The sequence below is a fragment of the Rhamphochromis longiceps genome, linkage group LG23 (assembly GCF_057381845.1).
Source record: "Rhamphochromis longiceps isolate RC_006_pf linkage group LG23, R_longiceps_female_GT1.1, whole genome shotgun sequence".
NCBI classification, from domain to species: Eukaryota; Metazoa; Chordata; class Actinopteri; order Cichliformes; family Cichlidae; genus Rhamphochromis; species Rhamphochromis longiceps.
Genome location: NC_140578.1, coordinates 5,858,738 through 5,881,173, shown reverse-complemented (window position 1 = coordinate 5,881,173; position 22,436 = coordinate 5,858,738). Strand labels below are relative to the sequence as shown.

The following is a 22,436-nucleotide window of genomic DNA, read 5'->3' as shown; positions in this document are numbered from 1 at the left end:
TGAATCCATAAAACATGAAGAGGCTGTGGTGTTCTAACTGTACATTGCTGATATGTTGTGTAAAGCAGGAAAAGCAGCTGTGTGGGCAGACCTAACCATTATTCCTGCAATAAACTGTTAATTAAATCACTTGAAAATATTTAACTGAGCAGAAAATTAGTTTCTACTTATGTTTAAAAATCAAATGGAGTTTTTCATTCTAAAACTGGTTCTCAGTTTCCAGTTTTTCCCTTACAATGACTACCTGCTATGTGAGTATGTGTGTAGGGCACTTTAATCACATCTTTGTGAGGACACTGACTAAGATATATGCATTACTGAACCTCAAACCGCCAGGTTCTATCACCAAGAATAACAGTCAACTCTCACTCTAACCCTACCCTAAACCTACACCTTAACCTAAATTTAACTCTAAAACAAAGTAAAGAGTCTATTTAAAGTATTTAACGTCCTAAACAGGGCTTTGAAGATGCGTGAAAAACTGAGAGTTCAAACATTTACAAATGGTATTACTCAAATTATTTAAAAGCTGGACAAGTATGCACTATAAGTGTTATGTTGTTATGTTTTTTATTTTTCATCTTTGGTTTCCTGTGATAAATATATCAATCAGTCACTCATGCTGTTTGGATGGGCTGATCATGACGAAGTTGCAACCCACAATCTGCCTGTGGTACACACACACAAACATATGCACAGACACACTTAGGGAGTGTCTCTATTAAAAACAGAAAGTTTAAGATGGCCATATGACACATATTGAATTTGTAAATCATAACTATAATATCACCTGAATTACAGTCTCTCCGAAAAGACTCTCTACAGATTATTTAACTCGTACTGTATTTTATTTTATTTTTTTGCATAAGCTAACACATACCATGTAATCTCTATGCAGCAACTGCTGAAATATTTTTCAGTGTTTGGATCTTTTTAAATTGGATTTATGAATTAGATTTTTAGCCTTGATGATGTGCCATCTTCACATAACTAGAGAAGACAAATATTCAGCCAGTGCCAGATACAGTGATGTTGATACCAATATGACTAAAAATAACACAGCAGGATATAGGGTGGGGACAGACAAATAAGTTTCTTCATTGTCTGGGACATGCAGAGTTGTAAATATCAAAACCACAGTGCAACAAACTGTCAAGAGAAGATAATGTTTTTGCTAATGTTCATTTCATATTTCACAGCTTTACATGCAAATGCAAACCGCCACCTCCAAAATTTCAACCTGCTGTGACAAAAAACATGGTTCTTCTGAATAAAGATACCAGGGTAAGACTGCTGTCACTGTGTGTTAATAAAAAGGTAAATTTTAACAGGTCAGTGTTTTGCTCATATAACCTATGCTGTGAGTTTGTAGCTGGTTCCATTAGTAAATAAATTAATAGATTAAATTAAGAGACAGTGAAGTAGTTCTGTGAAATTGCAGCTGGACAGTAGATATAATCAATTTAAGTTGAGAGAATGACCTGTTGCCTTCTATTTGGTAAGCTATGAACTCACACACAACTCTTAATTTATCCTTTTCTTGTCTTTATAATTGAATTCTACATGTTTAGGCCAGATAATGATAAACTGAGAAATACAGCATTATTAGCGGGGTGATTCTTGCTATTCTATTGCAGCTAGTAGCTTATGCCTGTACCTCAATGTCTCTGCTGGCAACCAGCTTGAACAATATTACAGAACAGAGAATTGCTGAGCTGTTAACCTGCTTCAAGCAGGTGGAGAGCAAGCCCTATCAGGAAAACTCACTGCAATATTCTGCCTCATTTGCAAAGTACATGCTGTACTGCAACTTTCCACTAAGTTAAGTGAATAACGAATCGCCAAGATACAAAGTAGGTAATGGTGCAAGTGAGCGTATAACCTTTACAGTACCCCCTTTACCCCCCACACACACACACACACACAAAAATGCTTGTTTGAGCATGTGCCAAAACAGAGCCCTAAATCAAACACACTCCTATTGTTCTGGATTTTATTATATTCCCAATGGGTGAGAAAGTGCCTTGGTTTTTCTACAACCCAAAGCACACAGATTAATCACAGACAATTCACATATTCTCAAGTGCTCCACATTTCATATAAAACTCATCTCCAGAGCTACTATAATGAGATGTATGCTTTAGTAAGCTCTAATACTAAAATGAACTTCCTCCTGCTGTAACTGTCACTAGAATCTAGGTGATGTTTTTATTACTCTTTATAAGGATCATTTCTGCTGCGCAGGGGCAGAATCAGTCAGCCAGTCCATCAATCTGTGTAAACAGAGCACTGGTCCATTCACATTCTTCCCTCAATGGGGTCTTGTGAGCTATTCACTTCTCAGCTTGTGCCCAGTAGCAATGTGAGTGGACAGCTGAGGGCTTTCGACACCAATCAGTTTCATTCTGACTGTGGAGAGCAAGTCAATCATACTTAGCTGCAGCCTGCTCTGTAACCTGAGGATCCTTCAAAAGAAGTAACACACACAGGGTCGTGCCACACTGAACATCAAAAATTAGCAGGGTAATGTAGAGATGCAGAAACTGGAGGTTTAGTCCTCTGTCCTGTTTACTCATGCCACATTCAAACTTGGGAAACTCTTGTTGCCTTTGAAATGGTTGCTTTAAAGACAGAGAACCACGACTGTGACACGACTGCGACTGTTACCATCTTCAAAGTAACTTTGGTGTGGGAAGACAGCAATAACACGGCAATAATACAGAGCCAGCCTGCAGTCAGTTTGAGATTGAATGGGGTCAAGCTGGCAAATACATGCAGCAGTTTGTGAAATACAGCAATGAACTGAGATAAATTGGCAAAAAAAAATCGTCAATCTTTTGTAATCTTTTGCAATTCTGGCTCCATCTACAGAGAAACTACAGAAAGTATTTACATTAAGAGTCCAGTCAGAACCCAAGTAATCTGAAATGGAAATAAGGAAATTCCTCCGGAGACAGTGGAGAAGTGATATTGCTTAATGTAGGACAGTAAATTTAACTGTAAAAGAAGACAGGAACTCTACAACCTTGCATCAGAATACAACCAGGTAAGCCAAATTCCCTATTCCAAAGAGACACACACACATTGCACATCAGATGCACTGATCAGCGCAGGCTGAGTGCAATGTGTAGGCAATTAATGAATTCATCTTCATTAATGAATTCAATGGAAATTATTTTCAAACCATCCCAATTTGTTAAGAGTGACTGCATTCAATCTGAGTTGGACTACAATTGTTGCCTCCCACAAAGGGAATTGTGTAATTGTTTTGCAATTTAAAGTGGTCGCCCACAAGTTGAGGGTGAAGGCACACTCAAACACCGAGCAACCTCGAATGCTGCAACTACTTAAAACTGGTCACCAAATCTGAAAGAAAAATTAAATGTAATAACCAAGCAACCACTAACATTTCTTAGTTACTTTTTTCTTTGTCTATTTCTATTTTAGTGATACTGAGCCATTAAATAAACTAGGAGCAGGACTGAATAATTTTTGAAGTGCTGCAGAAGGAATGATTAACGTGAATTAAATCTCTTGATCAAAGACTTGGTTCTTCTAAAAACCAGTCAGCCACTTCACTCTAAAACAAAACTGAGAGTACACAAAGACTTCCTCAAATGAGGGGTCCTCAAAACACAGTACTGAAGAACTAGTTGAAATTCAATCAAACCAATCTTGCAATAAACCACAGACCCCTTGTGAATTTGATTGTATTGTACATTGTAAAACAGAGAGTGAGATAAGAGTGTTGTAAACGCAACTTGATGTCAGAAAATTCCACTTTGAGTGAACTTGAAAACCACAGACCCTGCTTTCAACGTCATCTGGCACTTGAACTTTCAAAGACGCACTGCACTGGCAGCAATAACAATAGAAAACACCACTTCTTTAACAAACACTTCTTCAGTTATCTTCAATATGACACAATCTTGGTGATGACTAAATTCATCTTTAAAATAACAAGTCACTATCCACTGAATCACCAAATAGATACTGTATACAAGCCCACTCAATTCTCAGATTTAATGCACATAGTTTTTAAGTTTGGACTGGTTAAAGCAAAAGCCTAATGACGATATCACTTTTAAGACCCTGATAGTTTTCATGATGCAAGAAAGAACCATAATGACTGCTCTAATATTTAGCATGTATCATAGAATTAAACAATTCTGCTGAAAAAAATGCTAACCCATACTGCACAGATACATAAACGGTACATATGACCTTTTATATCAGAGTGCTTATACAAAGTGCACCTGATCTTTAACAGATTAAAATGTCAAAATGTTCCTGAGTGCACAGCTGTGGCTAAATGCATGGAGTGCAGTTCGTGATAATGACTGTGGTTCTTTCTGCCAACAAAAACAAGACGTTACGCAGCCCTTTTCCAGTTTAACTTTATACATGCACAACTTAGGAGAAAACGTTCATTTAGCACTGAGAGATCCTGCAGTTAAGTCTGACACTGGGCCACTCACTACGGGAAATAAAAGAGATTTGATAAAGAAGACCTGCCCAGTGATCTGAGCTGGTCGTTGAGTGTTAGAATGAGTATGTGATCAGCTGTAAAAAACAAACATTCAATCAGTTTTGGGGGTTTCAAAAGTTATGTGCCCACTGAAAGAAACACTTTTACATGCATCTAAATGATAATTTCATGTTAGGTTGGACCAGTGTATCCATTTTCTTTCAATCCTAAAGGTTTATATTTATCAAATATATACAAATGTTTCCCTCAAGTTTACCCGATTAATAATAAATCGTATATAACTGAGTTTAACCTCCTAGGACCTGGCGTCCACATATGAGGACATCACATTTTGGGTCGTCTAGACCAAAATACTAAATTTTGCTCTACATTTTGCTCTACATAATATGCCCAAATATCAAAGAGAAATTAAAAATGCATGCTTAGGAGGTTAAGCACCATCATACACTTATCTAGCTATATTTGACCAATTCTAAAAATTCTTTCACAATTTTTGCTCTTTTTATATTTATATGTATTGCTGTAGGATACACATATAAATGTCATTCTGACTGACCACATTTAAATGTGTGGAAGTGATTGTGTGCTATGTGGATGTCACTGTCTCAGGGAAGTATGCATTGATCAAATACACCAACATGAGGAAAAATTTATAATAATTTAAGTCCCTAGACTGCTAGTGCATTTTGTCAGTTCATGTGTGAAACTTGGAAACCAGGAAACTGCCTGTTTTAAATGCTTAACATTGGGGGTGTAACAGCATTTGAAACTCAGGGTTTGGTCTGAACTTTGGTTTCAGACTGCATTCAGCACTCAGATGCTGCATTCTGTGCTTAGAGTGCTACTAACTGTCAAGTATATATCTTTTTTTTTCATTGAAAATGTAAATAAATCATTCAAATATCAAAAATGTTTCCATTAAAAAGAATAAAACATATTCATAATTAACTGAGATAAACTAGTAAACCCAAAAAGACAGCTAGAACATCAACAAAAGGTGCTGGGTAGACTTTGCTTGATATAAATAGTCTTCTGGCAATAACTGTTAGGCTCCCAGGGAACATTAAAAAAAAAGAGCATTTCATACCCAACCCAGCTTTCTGAACAGTTCAAGAGAAATACATGTGCTACTACACCCCTACTGAATATGGTAATTGTTATGGAGCATTCACTTTGAAGATACTGTAAACTGTGCTTGTAACTTACTGATTTCCAGACTGCATAGGGCAGTGTATGCTGTATCCACTCTGGTGAGAAGAGAGGGGCCAGGCAGTGGGGGTGGGAAATATTGAACTCTAAAAAGAAAGATTAAAAAAAGACTTATCACTTAAAGCAGCATTAGGACTTTAACACACAGGAAAGGCTCTCCTCTTGGTCCAAATTTAATATAAGTCAATACTATTACCAGCACTTTGCTATGTGTTATACTAAAAACAAAATACTTTGTTTAGATAAATCCCATCTTTACCCCACCAAGAAGTGAATGCTGCAGCTGATGGCAAAGAATGCCTGGGAATGATTTCAAAATGTTTCACTGTAGTTGCGCAATCCAATAATCGGTGATTTCAACAGCATTCAATAACATTCATCCTTAGTGTAATCTAGAGAGGTGGAAAGTTTCAGTTTCACGTATGGTGGGGGTTTTTTTTGCTTGTTTTTTAAAGAAATTCTCAGGACTAGCAATCATAATCCCATTACAGCAGAAAAGGGTGGAAGCCTGCTTTCATCACTTTTTAGTGGAATCATTTACTTTTCTGTTCACAATACACCATTAGAAAATGTGATTGTTTGATTATGTATTTAAGCACAATCTTTTAGATCTGTTAAGATGATCCAGACCAAAATTCAAGTGATTATCCAACTACATTTGCAGCAAAATGCCACACATTTCCAAATGTGTGGCATTTTGTGACACATGCTCTTTTATTTATCTATTTTGCCTTTTTGAAAAATATTAAAGAAGTGAAACATAAAAGAAGAAAAACTATGGAGGTTATGCAAATAGGCCTATATATAAAAATGCAAACACACCTCCATGCTAGTGGGGGTTACAGAGAACAAGCTGTTGTCCAGCTGAGGGCCTTCTGGATGCAGGTAGTTCTCCCCGTCCATGGCCATCGCTGAGGTGAGGGTTGGCATCAGACCACAGCTTCACTCATGACCACCAGCCGACTTAAACTATGGACTTTCCGACCACCACTCAGGTGCTGGCTGTGTGTGAAATAGGGCTTTTAACAAGGGCAAATGCAGTCCATGACCTGAAAAAAAGAGTAGGAATGGATGAGACATATAGGAAATGAAGAGGACAGCAACAGGAAAAAAGCTGTCAAGCAGTTTCGCTGCAAATATGGTAATTATAAAATCAAGGAAGATGGTGTAAAGATAAATAAGCCATGAAAATCAGCAGAAACTGTGGGCTTAATGGCTTACTTAAAGTCAGATTCAGCAATAAAAAAGCTCAAAATCTCAAATTGAAGTATTTGGCCCATGTGCAACTGCAGTGATGGATACACAGAGAAAAGGCTCTTAGACTAGCCTATAATGCAAACCCCATTTTATATAATCTGACAGTTATACATGTTTTGTAATTTTAGTTTTGTTCTTTTTATTCAACAAACGGCATCCATAAAACCATGTCTGTCATGGTCCTGGGTCGTTGACCCAGCGTTTTGCGTTTTTTCTGATCTGTATTAGTTTAGGGTTAACCTGAAGTTTGGTGTATTGTCAGCCCTACCTGTGTCTGTCCTTGGTGCTCTGTTCATGTCCCCGTGTTGTGTTGTACATCAGTCTGTTTCCTGTTTTATTTTGAAGGCTCGTGTTCTGGATTTCCTGTTCTGTTCTGAAGGTCTGTGTCTGTTATTGTGTTCAGCTTGTCTCCTCCGGTCCCCGGGTGTATTAGGTTCAGCTGTTCTTCCCTCCTGTGTGTGATTACCTGATTACCTTGTGTGTGTATATTTAGTGGGTGTCGGTCTGTGTTCGTTGTCGGCTCGTCTGCGTTCATCCATGTATCACTGCGTTAATCTACATTCATCTGCGGTCTATGGTGTTCCTGTCTCTGCGTCTCTCTGCCCCGCACCCCTTTGTATGGTCCCAGGTTTGTCACTTAGTTTCTCCCAGTTTAGGTTTCCGTTTGTAATTACTCGTGCTTCATTGCCTGTTTTTGCCACTACCACCCTGTAAATAAAACGTCACTCGTATCATCAGTTTGCTGCATTTTGGGTCCTCCTTTTCCTCCACACCACACGGCTCCCTCCGCCAGCCGTGACAATGTCATAAAAAAATATGTTTTAGAAAGACTATGTCTGGCATAGCCATATAAACAGAGTCCAGTTTATGAGAAAAAATAGAGAAATTCAAATATGTCATAAAGCACTAAAATGATTTACAAAATATGATAAAATGGTAATATGAAGATAAATTAAAAAGCAATTGGCCTTACATTTTAGGGCTGCTACATTTGTCAGAACACAAACTGAATTCAAATCTTATTCATAATTAGAGATGGACCGATCCGATATTACGTATCGGTATCGGTCCGATACTGACCTAAATTACTGGATCGGATATCGGAGAAAAATAAAAAATGTAATCCGATCCATTAAATATCACGAAAGCACCTCACAAAACTTGCAACACGCCGTAACTCACCTCAGAACGTTAGCACGTCGGAGCAGTATGCATCACGTGATAGAGCGGCTGTGGCATGCGGGACCTGTCGGTGGTCTGGATAGCATTTGGAGCTTCGCTAGCAACCCGGCATTTCATCTCCGACAAAGTTATCCCGAGAGAAGTAAAGCAAGTGTGTAAGTCCATCTCTGAATGTTTGTAAAGCATTCCTGCGTTAAGCTTAACAAACGATATATGGAGCGACTGCCTCTTCTTGCTGCTACTTCAATCATGAAACTGCTTAACGATCAGCTGATCGGCTTTTCTGTCGCTAGTCCGTGTCTCTAGTTTGCTTTTGGCCCACTTTGCACCAGAAAGAGGAAACCAGCGGCTGAACAACAGCAGCACGTTTAAGCTTGATCAGCTGTTGTTAGAATGTATTTAATATTACTTTCTACTCGAGGATCTTTTTCTACGTAGCTGACGGCTGTAACTGTGCAGGGGCGGATCTAGCAAAGTTTAGCCAGGGGGGCTGATAGGGCATTAACAGGGAAAAGGGGGCACAAAGACATACTTTTCTTTCTTATTCTCATTTAAAATGTCTAGCTTTTAATAAATAATTATCTGACACCCAAAGTTTTAATTTGATGTAAAATGAATAGAAGTCAATTACTGTATATAGTAACTATTAAGTCTAATATATATACCCTAGTAAGCTATAGTACTTTTTCCTTTGGGAAGGTACCATCTGTGCAGTCTGCAATTTTGTTGAAGAAAGATGTTGAATCTATTTAATATTTCTTGAAAAATAATTGATTTCTGTGCATTTTTTTTCACACTGCATCAAATTAAGGTTGATTACGTCGATTAAGCATCATGAGGTGGCGCGTGAGGGGTGGTTCCCTATTTTTTATTTATTTATTTTTGTTGTTGCTGGAAGTTGGAACCCTATTAGTTAGGTTGCTTAATATTTATGCTAAGTACTCTTTAAAATACCAGAATAGGGAGGATGGTGTAGGTTTAAGTTTATTAGATTGATCAGTATTGCTGAACTATGAAATATTTTTTTTTGCATACAGGTATAACAGAATAGCTTTAGTGTAGTTGTTGTTTTAAACTTGAGTATGAACTTATACAAAATGCAGCAAGATATTTAAAAAACAGTTTTGTTGATTAAAAAACACTATATCGGATTCATATCGGTATCGGCAGATATCCAAATTTATGATATCGGTATCGGTATCGGACATAAAAAAGTGGTATCGTGCCATCTCTATTCATAATGCAGAGTTTGAGCAGATATTTATTGATGGACAGTCCTCATTAGCTGGTTGTCATCCAACATCACTGAAGATTCCACATTCATTACAGAACCAATTAAAATCATGGCCAGAGGTCCACAGCAGTGTGCACTGCGCTGGATAAACCTATAATGAGCACAAGCTAAATAACAAACATAACATAATAGTATTTAATACAGACATGGTGGTCCAAAAATAAATAAAAGAAAATCAATTATAATAAATTATGTTTAAACCAGTTGTGTTTATTGGTTTGATTTATTATTGTATAACAAATGTTCAGAATTAACAGAAAATGGCACAGCTTTCTGCCGCTGAGTGTCACTCTCTGCTGGACGAGGACCACTGCTTACACATTCAGTAACCCCCAAAGCCAAATTCCAGCCAGTAAAACCACCAATAGTGTGTACTCACAAGACCTTTCATGTCGTAAAATATGTGTATCTTACAACTCAACTCGTAGATATGCAGACAGATTCCTAAAATGCTGTAAAGCCTATACCTTAACATTGTCAATCTTAAACACACAGAGCTACAAAAATATACAAAGGGAAAACCTGAATGGAAAAGCATTTGAGCGATTGCAAAACTGAATGCAGCACAATAATTGCTTTGGCTCAATTAGCTAAATTATTTAATATCAAGTATAATATCTCTGTATATTTTAGAGAACCTCTTTTCTCTTATATGGGATCTAAATCCATAAACTGCGATTTCCAACTAGATCACATAAACAATATATAAAACTAAAGTCAGTTTTTTGCTACTTAAAGTCCACAAGCCTAACAAATCTCTAATGAATCTCACCAGATGGGATCCAATGTTTTAGCACTTTACAAAGCATGTCTGTGTTACATTAGAAACACTACTACTCAAACTGCTACCCTCCTTCCCCTTGTCCTTCCTTCATTCCCTCCTCCAGTTTGCCCCCAATCTGGAACACAGACCAGACATGTTCACTGGGGACAAAGCTGAGGTAATAAATCCTAATAGAGTTCATGAGGGTCTAAATAAGGAGGACTTTGTGTGTCCGAGTGTGTGCAAGTCAGTGTATGAGACAGAGGCCTGGCCCAAGATAGTCACCACTAGCAGAGCCAATACACACAAAGGGAGGCCATTTTCCACTTCAGGCTGCCTGTGTGATACTGTCTGGATAAAGGTGAAACAAATGAGGGGGAAGCCCAATGCAAAGAACCAACTGGCAAATTTCCTAGGCAAGAGGTCTGAAGCAAAAGGAAATTAGATATTTTTTGAATATGTATGGCCGGATTTCACCCTAGAAAGTGCAGCTCAAAGCAGGGAGACAAAAGCAAGGCAAGGGAGTCAGAGACTGTGTACTGGGAGCCTTGTGAGGACATGCTGGTGTTGCATAAATCTACTTAGTGTAGCAACGTAAGGACAGTGCTTTGCAAATGCATGCCAAAAGTGTCATCACAGCTCCTAGTGCACGCCACGCTTTGGTTTTGCTTGCACTTGTTGTGCACCATTCAATTTCCTAACCAATTCGGCATCACTAACTCAGCTGTAACATTATGGCTCCATCATGTCTGGCCAATGCCCAATACTGAAGTATTTATTTCTTTATTTTTGTTCTTATTTTATCCCCTTTTGTTGCAGGGAAACAAAGAAATCTTTATTATAAAAACACAGTTTTAAGCTCTTTCAGCCCTTCATTACCCTACTTTTAGCCATCAAAAAAATGGATGTAACACAACACATAAACATCGCCTGCTTACAATGATGTCATTTTAATTGCTGATAGTATCAGTTAACATGGCCGATACCAACGTTCTGCTGAAACATGCGGGCCTTATGGTACTGCACAGGAGTCCATTTGCATAGGTTTTTGGCTAGCAGATAAAGAGACTAACACAGATGATATAGAAACACAAGAGTCCTTAAAAAAGCCAAGCCCATATATCCCAAGGGTGAAGATATGATGCATTAAATCCAGTACTGATGGGATATAAAGTTTTTCTAAACACAAGTAAAACAACAGCAGCGTTCTCCACAAAGAACCAAAGTTCAAAAAAGCACACACGAGAAGCAGTTTTTATTGCTTTTAACCATTAGATGTCAGACAATGTAGCACTTAGAATTCTGCTGTTTTGAAATGATGTCCATGAAACTACAGTTACAACATTTATGTAATTCCTTACTAACATCATAGTATAGTAGATGTTTGTTAGCTAGCCCACTGATCTAAGTCAAGAATTGTCATAGCTAGAACCACTCAGTCTTCCTCATTAGCCTTAGCAGACAGGAGCTCCATCGTTCCATAGCCTCTTCATCTTCAAATACTAGCCTAAGTCCACCAATGCATTTTCTCATTGATTTAAAAGGCAGAATTGCTTCCCATAATGCCCTGTCTCTTGTCCCCCCTACCACCTAAACCCACGTCACCCACTAGTACCATGCCAGTTATTGTCTCTTAGCAACAGAAAATGTCCCTCGTTCCCCCTTCTCCCTCCAGAGAGCTCCGGAGGATAATCGATACTGATCATTGTAACTGTGGTCCCAGATCTGCCCTTCCTGTAAGGTCTCTCATTACCGGAAAACAGAAAACCCCCCTACTACTCCTAACTCCTGCAGAGAGGAAGAGTGGTGTGATGAAGAGGGCTATCTGCAGAAGGAAGAGGGCTGGCAGTAGTGGGCAGTGAGAAGAAAACAAAAAATGTCCACTGTAATGCAAGGGGCACAAGGAGTTTCCTCAACATACACAATTCATGCAGTTCTTTTTTTTTAAGGTACAGGGTGCTACAAAAAAGGAAAAAAAAAAGGTTAATGTCCTACAAAAAATGTAACAGAGCAAGTGAAAGCAAGCACTCTGCAGTGTAATCTCTTAAATCTGTTAATTAAGTCAGAGGTTACTGCTGGTTTTTGTGCAGCCCTCTCCCATGTGAGTCTCCTAGTCCATCTCTCTCCCTCTTCCTGGGTGGTCTGATGCAAGAGCTCACTAAAAACAAATTAGGCCACTTCATCTGCAGTATTTGCAAAATCCTTAAAACCTGAAACAAATCCACACACTATTAACTTAAGAGGCTACAAACTAGGACGATGTGATTTTTCTTTAAATATAATTTTGGCTTCTAATAATTGTGAAAACAAGATATCTTATATACGATTATTGTTTAACCATAAATTTGCATTTTGCTTTATGTAATAAATGTAGTTACCATTTTTTCTTTACAGTTGTGCACTTTGGCAATTCCCTAAAAGTCCAACTCACTCACCGTTTCACCCAAGATAATTCAAAAAGAGCCTTTAATCAACAAGATATAGATAAAGGAAGTAAAAGTCATAACAACATTTCCGAAGGAGAACCTGCAGGGGCACTCTATCTTCTTGGTGGGTCCTGTGCAGCTTTCCTGAGACATGTGTGCCTGCTGCTGCTTGGCCATTTAAAAAGTTTAGCAAAAGCATGATTTTTCTTAGTTATCTTGTTACTCATAACTGTTATCACAGAATTGACAGAAAAACTCATAGGCATGATTTTTTGCCATAAGCAAACAGCCCTTTCACAAATGTGGACATTTAGTAACATGACATTTTTAGAAACAATATTTCCAAGACATGATATGTGCCTGCCTGTTTGCACCACCACCCTGTTACACAATCCACTATCAGCTTGCAAGTACCAATAATGAGAGTGAAAAGGGAGTCTGGCATATACTGAACTAGCTGACTGACTGCTGGTGGCCTTGTGGCTGCCAGAGCACATGGAGATCATCCAGGGAAGTGTGACTTCCTTAAGCTGGTAAATCACGATTAACACTCACGAGGAGAAGCACCACCCTGCCTAGCGCGTGTGTGCCACCTCACTTGACAAATGAAAACTCACATGTGGAGTGTTGATACTGACAATCAGAATTTCACAAACAGTGATTTTTTTCTCTTCCTGACTCATAATGAAATCATGCTCTATGCTTTACATGAAGTAACTCTGTAGACATTATCTTAATACATTTTAGGTCTAGTAATATATAAATGTCTTCCTTTATGAAAGCAAGATATCTCAGATGCGCCATATCCTGTTTTCAAGACCAAGACCAGTGCAAAAAGTAAATAAATGATATCCCATGTTATGCAGTTTACCCACTATAGTTAATCCCCCGTCTTGTAGCATTAATATGCATTCCTTTACTTCAAATCATACTAATATCATCTTTTCTTTTCAGTAGGGTTACGGGAAGTATTCAGAAGTTTAGCTGTGCTTCATTCATTAACCACATTTGCATAATCAGCTCCTTGCGGCTCACAAGGTGTCAAAACCTCATTATGTCAACCAATTTTTTCAGCGCCTTTGTACGTGCTATATATTTATTAGATTTTTTGTTAAGTGCTCTATGCACTCAGTAAGGTGCATAAAAGTACTAGATGAACCAGTCTGGAGGAGACACAGCTGATGCTATTGTGCAGCTGAACCTCTGAGGTCACTGCAGTACCAGTGTGGAGAAATCTATGAGTGGAAATGCCAGGAAAAAGGAATTAAAGTTATTTCACATGAGTCTGTTTTTCCCAAAGTTACCATGGACATTACATGAGACAATAAGCACCTTGGCAAATACTTGTGAAAGTCCCCTACTTTTCCCATCTAGTACCACATCACAGTTGTCATGTGGTGTCCCTATATGCCCTAGGGACTTATAGGGACATTACACAGTCCCTAGGACATAGGGACAGGTTTCCTTGGGTTTTTAGCATATCCTGTAGTCATTTTGCATCTCTTTATAGCCCTTTAATGTTTCTTGCAGCAGTGCTTTTTAGGTGAAGCCCAGGGGCTCATTTGACTAAACGGTAGGTCTGTAAAAAATGGATTCATGAAAAAAAAAAAACGTAACTGCACATTTATTGCAGGTACTGTAGAAATATGTAGACAGCCCTCTGTTGGCATCTGTCACTCTGTATACTGTTGTAGTATGTCTCTGTCTTTACTACTAACAAGCTGGATAACAACAAACATTCAATTCAATGTACACCACTTACTCATGACCCATCTGAGTCCATCAGCATCACCAGTAATCAGGTTAGAAATGATTAGGGCCCAGCTACACTACACCAAAGCAGCAAGGGGGCTGTTGGCTGGTTATGATTGGCTTGACTGGCTGGATTCATTAGTTGCTGTGATGAAATATTCATAAAAGGAACAAGTTACTTCCCAGGGAAACGCTGGATGCCATCATTCAAAACAGCCTACATTATTAATCAGCACCTTTTTCAACACAAAGGGTCCATACTTGACACGGTGTGCACATGCACAGACATGACGCAAGCCCTTAAGCACATACATGGAAGGACACAGACATTAGCTACCTATCTTTCCCGGTTCCCACTGCCAGAAAGGAAATTCCATTCAGCATTGCCGTAAAGGGACTGTTAACAGCCCAGTAACTGAGTAGGACACTGGATAGAGAATAATGATCGAATAACGGTGTAACTGAATCAGCTGTCTTATCAAAGTCGGGAAATGGAAACAAATTTGGTTTTAGGAGTCTGTTGTTACTGCATTTCTCTTGTACAAATATTTATCAAAGAGCCTCTACGGACTGGGACAGCACACAGGAACACCTTTCATAAAACAAATGGGCATTTATTTGAATGGTCTGCTCTAAATGAAAGGCTGGGTTCACAGATTTCGCTGCTTGCAAGTGAATACCAATTAATCCTAATTACATCTTCATCAACCAACTCCAAATGGTTATTCAGCACCATTTTGCCGGGATGATGAATATCTTTGTGGCCACAAACACAAGCTGAATGAGACATTAAAGTAATTTATCCTTAAAGCGAGAACTTAATCGAGCTCTTGTGGGTGAGAGGATGGCTTTGTTGTGGTAAATAAGAACAAGGAGCGATAACGGAGAACAGGAAGAGTACGGAGAGAAAAAAGGTGAGGGCAAAAACAATTTGGATAATAATAAGAGCAAAAGAGCAAAAAAGGAGTAAAACAATGCTTTACAGTTGCCTGATGGCACTCATTTAGGAGCAAATCCCTCTACTTCTACCACCAGCTCACCAGAAATAGATCAAAGGCTGACTTGATCAAAGAGAACGATCCACTTAGCTGCCTCTTTGCCCCGTTTTCCTCTGTCATCTAATTTCCTCAGAATAGAGGGATGATAGCGTATGCTAGTGTTGCACAGTTTTTTTGCCTTGACTACTCTGGTTAAACTTTTTAGGTGAATAGACAACAGCTTATTTTACTCCCCCACAAAAAATATTAAACCAATTTTTTTTTTTTTTAAAAAGCTCAGCTCCTTGTGATATTTCTTAAGGATTTTTACTCACACCTATATAAGCAAAGCCAGTGAACTTTTTCATCATGTATGTGTCTTGGCTGATTTAAAATATTGTTCCTTGCGCCATTTTAAAGTCATTTATGATATATACTGCTGTATGAATATTAAAATGCAGTTAACGTTGCATTCTAATGTGAAAATAACATATTATGATTACTGCACTATGCCTAACTCCTTTCTTTCGACCAATGCCCAGTTGTTTTCTTTTTTCCACTACAGTTCCTCCTGCTGTGTGGCAACCCAGTATATGGTGTATATATCTCCATGTCCCAGTTTCCCTTACGTCCATTCCTCTTTCCACCTCCATCCTGTGCATGGAAGCCAGTAGCGTTAGCTATTGCCTCTCACCCAGTCTGAACTCCAAAGAGATTTTGCTGCCAATTGGAGGCAGCTGGCTCAATGCGTCTGAATCTCCACCCCCATAACCACCCCTCTCAGCCATGGTTATTCAGAGAGTCAGTCATAACACCCAACAAAAGCTAGCAGATGCATGGTTCACAAGCAAACAACACAGCACAGGCAAACGAAATAGTCTGGACTGTGAACTGTGCCCTAACACGGTTCAAGTCCAGACAGTACTCTCTGCTCCACTAAAACTGACCTCAGTTATCTGGCAGGCATGAAAATATTGCACCATTTGCACAGCTCACAGGAGTGTATCTTTGGCTGTCTATGTCACTTTGCAAACTTCAGTTCATCCTTTTTATTTCACATAGGAGCTGGCTCACTGACTAGGCTGCCTTTATACTCTAGAACAACACTACTTGAAACCAACAAGCCATGCTGAAAATAAATCAGACAGGCAAAGCATGTTCAAAAAATTATATCATTGTGATCAGAAGACCAAATTACTGTAAACTGAAAATAATTACAAAGAACAAGTGCCTACTGTATGATATGACAAGTCCCAGATGAGTCAGTCAGAATTAAAGTTGCAATTTGGTGGCCCCATCACAGAATAAGCTCTTTATTTAATTACTACAGATTATTTTGATGAACAGCTTGTCAAAGAGCATACACTGTTATGAGATTTACAGAAAAATTATACGAGGAACATGAAACACCTTATAACACATTGTGCTCAGGTGTTCCAGATACCAGCAGAGACTGCACACAGCGGCTTTGATCTGCTGTGTAAACGTAAGATGACAGTAAGGTGAAAAAGCAACAATATATATCTAAATTTAAAGTGTCACCATGCATTACACTATTCTGAAGTAGGGCTGCTCAATTAATCGAATTTTAATCACGATTACGATCTGGGCTTTCAACGATTATTAAAAATGACTGAGCCGATTATTAGCCCCTCCCTCATTTATCCGCGACACCTTAAAGGCCGGTCCGTGAAAATATTGTCGGGCATAAACCGGTCCGTGGCGCAAAAAAGGTTGGAGACCGCTGATTAAGAGGACCCGAGGGAAGCTCGGAAAGCTAAGCAGAAGTTATTTGGAGAGGAGAGTGACTGCTGTTGGTTGAAAAGAGAGGTAAAAAAAAAAAAAAAAAAAACTTCAGTGGTGTTGCACACTATTTTATATTATTTTTTAAAGTCATTGTTAACCCTTTAAATCCGGTCAGAGCAGCATGCTCCGTTTTGTGTAACTATTTTTAAATCCCTGTAGAACCTGAACCATGTAAGCTAGCGCAATAATTTGTTTTGCATATGAAACCGGAGGAGTTGTACTTACATCTGATGCCATCAGCTTGTCCTCGGTCACGGTTTCCTTCCACATAAAGCTTTGCAAAAATTGCATAAAAAGCGCTTGCAGGAACAAAAACATAATATTCCAGAAACACGCTTTGCCGATCCGATCAGCTGTTCGTAACACTTCCCACAGTCAGCGCGAACTGTCGCATGTCCGCCATTTCCTGGCCGAAACCGGAAGTGACGTCATTTTCGCGGAAATGTAGTTTTTTACTTGTAGGCCTTAAAAACCTCTACTGGTCATGTTTGACTTTTCTGAATAGTTTCTGGGATGTTTGCACTGCTGGAAATAGTTTATTTTGATGCACATGCTGTTTTCTTTGCAAATTTGCATCATAGGATTGGGGTTTTTTTTGTTTTTCCTGCAGTATATAAAAATTGGTGTATCTCCAAAATAAAACTATGAAGACACTCAAAATAAATTTCCTGTTGTTGTAAACTATTTTTTGCAACTTTTTTGTATTTAAAGTTTTGAGGGATAAACCTCTTAAATTTCTCCAAGTAGAAATATATGTTAAAAAAAACAAAACAAAAACGATATAAATTTTTTTTGTAGTTTATTGCACTTTTTTGCAATTAATGTAGTTACTATGGACTTAATGCATACATATTATTAAAATATGGGCTATAACAGTTATTTAGCAACTTGAAATGCTCCCACAAATGGCACTACAACATGTAAAAAAATAATATAAGCTCTGGCGGACTTGGTTCTATAGTAGGTCTTAAAGGGTTAAATAAATATCGTCAAATAATCGCGATCTCAATTTCAGTGAAAATAATCGTGATTATCATTTTTGCCATAATCGAGCAGCCCTATTCTGAAGTAGAATAAAATGGTAAAGTAATCCCATCCAGAAACCCTATGTGTCATACTTTATAATGTTAGGTAAAGACCCTACAATACTATAGAGGGAACCCAAACAATCAGCACTCAGCGACAGTGGAAAAGAAGAACTCCCTTATAATAGGAACAGATCTTCAGCAGACCAAGACTCCAGGAATTGCAGTCATCTACTGAAACTGGCTGGGTAATGAGAAAAGAGAAGAGAAAAAACAAAAGCACAGACAGACCGAGGACAAAATGCAAACTAAAACAATAGAGAAAACATGCATAGCCAAATATGACTAAAACTGATGAAAAGTGCTGTGTGGAACTCATTTAAATAATGAATATGAGGCCCAGTACAAATTCTGTCAGAAAAGGCTAACATGTCAATGATGTTTTGGGTGGGGGATCTTTGAAGAAAAGTTGAATAAACAAAAAACTGCCATCTTTATCACAATGCTCAATAAAAGAAAAATTTCAAAAACTTGTATTATGTCATTACTTAGACAATATTCAAATGCAGTTCCGGTAAAGTACTGCAATGTGTTACTTTAGTAAGTGGTAATGTTTACCATAATCCATTCTTTTTATAACTCCAAATCCATTCGGTCTTTTCACAAATTCCATCTCCACCATTGCCACTGCTTCATAAAATGTCACAGATATGTTAAAAACAAGGAAAACTCTAACTTGCCTCACTTAAAAACAAAACAAAACAAAAAAACAAAGCCACGCATTCACATACACATAAATCAAACTGGATGATGTCAAGTGACATTAACTGGGCCATTTTTTAAGGACAAGGGTAATTAAGTTACTGCCAACAGTACAAATACACTTACTGCAGGATGAGGCAGGTTAAGATTTGGTTCAGGGTTTACATGAAACTGAAGTGGCTGAGCTATGCATCAGAGTAAGCTGACCCGCACAGACTGACAAGTCTTTCTTTTCCCCCCCTTCATTGTTAGACCCATTATATATTCTTGGAAATTCAGTGTCACTCTACTACGGAAGGACAAATATTTACTCACACTGACAACTTTGGGAAACCTTAGACGTTGGGATCAAACATATTTGTAAAATGACTAAAGAAGCTAACCTTTAAGCACAAAGGCACCAAACACTTGTTCGAAATGTGAGCTCTTGCATTAAATTCTTTTAAGGTTTGAAATGCTACTGTGTCTGTAGTCTGGTTTACTAGCTGGTAACCTTGAATGTTTGGAACAACTTTGCAGTAATGAGGGGCAGGAAGAGAAACAGCATCATAAAGTTGCATGACAAAGCCTGTTATTTCCATTCTTATGGGACAGAAAAAACTAGTATACAACACATAACTGAAGACTTCGCTGATACTATTACATGTCTAGAAACTTTATGGTGGATTATAGTAATTAATCACTGCTGTTGGCATAAACTTCAAAGTATCTATGGCTACTGGTAACGTTAATACACAGGTTTCAAACTTCCCATAACACTAAACTTAACGTCAGACAAGTTACCTAAAAGGAAAGCCTCTGCAGGTAAAAAAGTTTCACTTCACCTTCAATTTCAACTTCTCTTAACGTTCAACCGCAATGCAGCATGTTGTCAACGAATGGTCCACTAAGTATATTCAGCAATCTTTGACTGATGATTTGAGTCCTCGACTTTCAGGATGCATCCCTGACATACAATACCGGTTACTATTATTATTATTATTATTATTTATTCCCACAATCATTCTCTGCAACAGATCCAAAAAGCCAGTATCAGTTGACCTCTAAATACTTGCAAAGAAGCATTAATGTGTAATTTCAATAAAAACTTTATCTTAAATTCACTTGAAACTACTATACTTACAATTAAAAGGTCTAAACTCTATGGCTCTGTTACCAAGACATGAACTAATCCTAGTTTTACACGACTGAACACGTTTTTTAATCTAGGACTAGGTTCAATACATGTCAGGGAAACACAGTAGGGTGCTCGTTTAACAAGGGTCAACAGCAGACATAAAAACACATTATTTTAAATTGTTCATTAAAAAAAAATTTACACCTCAAATCTCCTTTCACGCATTTAAAAAAATTTCACAAACTAGGTTGTATGTTGGCATATAATTAACCACTCTTCTTATTCTTCCCTAGTTACCATGTGGAGCTAGATATGGATCTAGTCTGATAACTGAAACACTGACACGCACTGTACTCGGTTATCAATCTATGTGGAGACTAACATTTCTCTTATATCTAATTCCTGGATGAGTCCCAGTTTGAAATCATTGTCTGAGTTTCTTAGAAGTATTCTGACACACTTTTTCCACAGAAAATCATAAAGTAAAGCAACGAGGCATGCCAGAGTGTGGTATGCTCTCCTGCATTTCAGTCATGTCTCACGAACCTCTGATGTGGCTTGGGAGAGATCCACATGGGCTCCAGGTCTGGAAAGGGGACAGGGGATACTCAGACAGCCTATCATAAAAGGCTGTTTCATAATACAGTGTAAGAGGTGAGCCCCATTGCCACATATTCATAACAACTCCTACTTGTGCTTTCACTCTCCTATCACCAAACATTTATATTTTTTTTAGTACACGAACTATTACCTAATGAAGCCCAGATTCCAGGAAAGCAGGAACTGAATCAAACGAATTACCTAGGGCCGATACCCCTCCTCCACTTCACATTTTTACTCTCACTCTAATCAACCCAAAGGCAATAAATGAGATTTATCACTGGCACCAATTGGAGAAAGGGGGAACAAGCTAGCAAAGACAAGGGCTGAAGGAGAATGGAGGCCAAATCACAAACAGTGGGGGGCATGAGCCATTGCTTAGTAGTGCATCACAGCTGTTTGGCCTCCCCAAACCAATAAGACCAGGAGTAACTAATTTCCCAATTTCATCTCAAGTCAGAAAGTATTTTAAAACCATAATCTACATGAAAATAACCCTGCAAATATTTCTCATCATGTAAACGTAAAGTAAATTCTGAAAACTTTTACCCGAGTCATAGGTAAGTTTTTCTAAAAGCAGAAACCATAGGCAATTAGTGAAAAACATCCCTTACTGCTCTCCCCTAAAAAATTTTCCTGACATCAGAAGGTCTACTTTCAATTCAGTTTTTGTCATTCAATGAGCACTTCATTTACAAACCAGACAATAAGCAGACTGTTATGTCTTCAGATAAATTACAATATACAGTTTTTGCACAATCACTACACTTTACAAGTTACTTTTTAAAGTGTAAAATCTTCACATGTAAAGCTTTTGTATTTTATGATTTAAACAGCGTGTCTTGATCTACATTCAAAATACTCTTTCCAACAACTTTCCAACGTCATCCGGTGGATGTTACTGGACCTTTTAGCAACCCTTGTACTGCATGTGTAATACTCTTGCGTTAAACAAAGCCTGAACATACATTACTATTTAAAAATAGTAAAAATTTCAGAGGACATGTCTTAACACTTTTAAAGCATATGCAACTTGCTAATCCTGCTATGTGAAACACCCACATATTCTCTGTGTGTCATCTTTGTAGTTCCTGCAGGCTCTAAACATGGTGCCAACAGATCTAGTGTGCAGTGACCCTCAGAGTCCCTGCAGGGCAGACAGCCATCAATTGTCTGGCACAGAGGAAAATTAGAAAAGGGGAGCTGTTCAGCATAAACACACACAGAAGTAGAAGTGGAGCTCAACCACTGTTATTGCTCATGCAAACCTTTTTTTTATACACGCACTTAAAATACAGCCTGGTATGCATGGTTACCAAAAGTAGCTATTATTACATGAGTGATTAACTGGTACTTTATTTGTTTTAACCAAACCAACAAAACTTCCCTTAAATTCAAAGCCACTTTTCTCTATGTATGGGTATCTGTAAAAGCATTATATTCTAGTGTAGTACTTAAGTTGCTGGGTAGGTGATATAATAAGTAAAAAAAAAAAAAAAACCCTTAAACCAACATTTAAGTTCAGGAGAGTGGGGGGGATTTGGCTGCAAGAGGGATTTTACAACAAACAACACCAAGTCAATTGACCTCATCACAGGGGTTTAGATATTTTTGACTAAAACTGTGACAAAAGCCTAGCATGTTGTTCATTTCGCAGCCACCAAATACTATCCATCAACAAAAGGAGAATGACATAATTAGAAAAATAGCCAGGCACCATGGCAACCTACTGTGTCAAGGCTTGCATAGGGCTCGACTAGCCTTTGCTGCAGGCGAG

The 22,436-nt window shown here is 38.2% G+C and overlaps 1 protein-coding gene across 5 annotated transcripts in view; it reads right to left on the bottom strand.

Annotated features, from left to right (window-relative positions):
- The window catches only part of sbno2b (strawberry notch homolog 2b), a 64,187-nt gene that overhangs the window by 40,110 nt on the left and 1,641 nt on the right, over positions 1-22,436 (bottom strand). For 4 of the 5 annotated variants that reach the window (XM_085398565.1, XM_085398570.1, XM_085398569.1 and 1 more), the window contains exons 2-3: positions 6,521-6,747; positions 5,696-5,784 (exon numbers count right to left, since the gene is read on the bottom strand). In XM_085398565.1, coding sequence (XP_085254691.1) covers positions 5,696-5,784; positions 6,521-6,628 — 197 coding nt within the window. In that variant the 5' untranslated portion in view covers positions 6,629-6,747. Of the gene's footprint in view, positions 1-5,695; positions 5,785-6,520; positions 6,748-7,223; positions 8,526-22,436 lie in introns of those variants that run through there. The other variant, XM_085398568.1, reaches the window with a different exon arrangement.